The sequence below is a fragment of the Cynocephalus volans genome, chromosome 17 (assembly GCF_027409185.1).
Source record: "Cynocephalus volans isolate mCynVol1 chromosome 17, mCynVol1.pri, whole genome shotgun sequence".
Classification (NCBI taxonomy): Eukaryota; Metazoa; Chordata; class Mammalia; order Dermoptera; family Cynocephalidae; genus Cynocephalus; species Cynocephalus volans.
In genome coordinates, this window is record NC_084476.1 from 14,811,051 (window position 1) to 14,814,705 (window position 3,655).

Consider the following 3,655-nt stretch of genomic DNA (forward strand, 5'->3'; position numbering starts at 1 on the left):
AGAAAGAAAGAAACAGAGGGAAAAAAGAAAGAATCCCTAATGGAGTGAAAGATCAACAAAGCTAAGTCTTTCTCTGCCTTATTAATAGTTGTGCCCCTACTCCCAGGGGAATGCTTTTGAGAAAGTTGGAGCCCAATAAAAAATTATTTTAACATTTAATATTAAACTGAATCAAATAGTTCAACTCTGTTACTGAAAGAAAATTCTCCATCCAATGTCTATGCTATCAATACACAAGCTTGTGAAGTCTTAGAGCTAGGATGGGAGGACACCATCAGGAACGAAGAAGCTGATAAACAGGCCACATGGTAGCTAACAATGACCCTGTAGGTGGAAAGGAAGGTAGGAATAAGCATAGTCTTGCTGGTTTGTTTGGGGTTACAGTTAGTTATAAAACAGATATACAAAGTACTTCCAAAAGTTCATGAAAAATGGAATTAAAAGATAATGCAATCTTTTCATGAACTTTGGAAAACCCTCTTCTGCTAAATGGTAGAAACTTCTTCATTTTAGCTGGCACCATGACCATGGAAAGACTCAACCAAACCAGCAGTGTCTCCGAGTTCATCCTCCTGGGGCTCTCCCCTCGGCCTGAGGACCAAAAGCCGCTCTTTATCCTCTTCCTCACCATGTACCTGGTCACCATAACAGGGAACTTGCTCATCATCCTGGCCATCCGCTCCGACCCCCAGCTCCAGACCCCCATGTATTTCTTCCTGAGCTTCCTGTCTTTCATTGACATTTGCTTCACAACAACCATTGTCCCCAAGATGCTGGTGAACTTCCTGTCAGAAAAGAAAACCATCTCCTATGCTGGGTGTCTGACACAGATGTATTTTCTCTATGCTTTAGGCAACAGTGACAGCTGCCTTCTGGCAGTCATGGCCTTTGACCGCTATGTGGCCATCTGTAACCCCTTCCACTATGTCACCACCATGAGCCACCACCGCTGTGTCCTGCTGGTGGCCTTCTCCTGCTCACTTGCTCACCTCCACTCGCTCCTGCACATACTTCTGCTGAATCTTCTCACCTTCTGTGACTCCAATGTTATCCACCATTTTCTCTGTGACATCAACCCTCTGCTGAAACTGTCCTGCTCCTCCACATTTGTCAATGAAATTGTGATAATGACAGAAGGCTCTGTTGTTCTGGTGACCCCCTTTCTATGCATCACTTTCTCTTACATAAGAATACTCATCACAGTTTTCAAGATTCCCTCAGCTGCTGGGAAACGCAAAGCCTTCTCCACGTGTACCTCCCACCTTACCATGGTGACACTGTTTTATGGAAGCCTCTACTATGAATATTTGCATCCCTTGTCGAGCTACACTGTTAGGGACCGGGTGGTAACAATTGTCTACACGGTTTTGACCTCCATGTTAAATCCTTTTATCTACAGCCTGAGAAACAAAGACATGAAGAGGGCTCTGGGGAAGCTGGTGGGCGGGAGGAAATCAGAGCCTGAACCTCGGTGGGCATGTTCCTGAGTGTCTCTGCTCCTTTTGACCCTGTTTCTGATGGTCCCTGATACACACAATAAGCTTTCATAAGTCAACAGGAATAACCCATATGTGTCATGGATGTTGGTTTGTATCCATTGCTTTACACATGCGACTATTAACCATTGAGACCTTATTGTGATTCAGGAATTAGCTGAAGGTCTACCTACCTCTTTGCTTCCAGTTTTCAAATTTTCGCTTTTCTCCCATCTGCCCCTACTCCAGCAACCACATCTTTTCCACTTCTTCTAAGACCTATCGAAGGCGTTTGATTTCCACAGAATTTCTGGAAACTAATCTATGCTTGTTCAATAACTTTGGATCCTACTAGTATCCTTGTTTAGTCAAACTTCTGAAATCCCTTTATCTAGCTCATTGAAAGCCACTACAGTGACTTACAATTTGAGTGAGAAAGAGCTGGAGAAAGGGAGAGAAGGAGAGAGGGAGAGATGGGAAGGAGAGAGGGAGAGATGGAAAGGGATATTGGGACTCTGGTAAAATCAAAACTTCCACCAAAGCAAGGAATGTGTCTGGCCCATCAGTTATGCAGGAATTACATGTCTTCGTTCCTTTATATCTTTGGCAACAGCACGTTGTTGACTTTGTAATGAACAAAAGCCCAACTTTTACCTTTGATTGGGTAAGTGACATGGTTCAACAGAAAATTGCACTGACTGACGATCAGGACAGTGGGGTGGGGGGAGTTGGGGGGGGAGTTTATTCTGGGTCCCTTCCCTGATCATGTGTTATTTGTCTCTCACAAGTACCCATGTCTCTTGAGCCCTCTCTCAGCTTCCATTACTCACAGACAGTCCCCTCTTACCACCATCACTACCACTCAGCAATCTGTCTACTTTCAGGGAAAAATTTATTTGTGTAGTTAGAATTATACTAAGTATCTTTTGAAGAGAGAGTCAAAACCCATATGTGGACATCAAAGGCAGATATAGCTAAGAGGGTACAGAACCAGGCAGAAGCATATTGGGCTTCTCTGGAATGTAAAGAGTCATCCAGGGCTGTAGGCAAAGACTTTTGTTCATTTTTGTATTTATCCTTTATTCTCTATTCTTCTGTCAGTAATTTTAGGTCTTACTATATTTTATTTCTTCATATTTTCATCATTTACTGTATTCCTATCTCACTCCCATTGATATAAATCACTAGGTCTCATGGGGGGCTTGTGAATCTGCAGTTTCATAAGCACCCCTAGAAAAACTAACTTAGTCTTTATGTGAGAAGCTGTGTGTTTGAAAATTTCTGATTATTCCTTATTCATCAAAGTATCTATTTCCAGTATGCAGCCTATAATAATACTATAACAACTGTATAAAGATATACATACACAGGCACTCACTGCAGCATTGCTTGTAATGGCAAAACTTAGGAAGATGAGAATCTAAAGGCTCATCAATAGGAGAATGGATAATAAGGAATGATAGGAAAATAGGTCAATAGATAATCCTTCAGTTGTTCCATAGAAAGGAGCTATATGTAATGGGTACAAATAACGCGATAGATTTCTATCACTGACCTGAAAAGTCATTATGAATGAAGAGCAAGTTGAAAAATAAAATGCATAAGAATAAACCAATTAAAGTAAAAATTATATGCAATGTGTATACGTATATAATGACTAGGTGAGGTTATATACCCAGAAAGAAAACTACTTATTCAAAATGGTTAATTCTCGAGATGACAATGGAATAGGTAAGAAAGACGTAACACTTGCTTTTTAGTTTGTACACATCTGTAATATTTGAATTTGTGGACATGTATTGTTTGTAGAATTAAGACTACTAATCACAATTTAAAAAGTACTATAATATAACACTGGTTCTTTCATCATCATTGAGTGAGATTTTGTTTATACAGTAAAACTATCATGTCATGGTCTGGAAAAGATCCATGTGATATGAGGGCCAGATCATCAAAGGGGCTCTCCGTTCAATACCCAAATTCTTATTATGGAGAAGTGTCAGATAAAAAAGAACACTCCAAGGGTGAAGTAATATCACCTACACACAACCTGTGTTCGCTACTACCACTTTGCCTTGGAAGAGAAGACCTGGATGTTAACACTTTCTCCAAGACTGGTCAGAACCATGGATCTATGACTGTGTTTCTTTGGTAAGTCTAGGTAAGGCCCAAGAATTTGT

At 40.7% G+C, this 3,655-nt stretch overlaps 1 protein-coding gene across 1 annotated transcript; it reads left to right on the forward strand.

Moving 5' to 3' along the window:
* The first annotated feature begins 527 nt into the window (after positions 1-527).
* LOC134365543 (olfactory receptor 1L8-like) lies at positions 528-1,487 on the forward strand. The gene has a single exon (XM_063081662.1). The coding sequence runs from the start codon at positions 528-530 to the stop codon at positions 1,485-1,487; it is 960 nt and encodes a 319-aa protein (XP_062937732.1).
* The last annotated feature ends 2,168 nt before the right edge of the window (positions 1,488-3,655 follow it).

Bases quoted from the DNA above. Each gene is read 5' to 3' on its own strand.
- LOC134365543 (XM_063081662.1), top strand. From the start codon at position 528: ATGGAAAGACTCAACCAAACCAGCAGTGTCTCCGAGTTCATCCTCCTG.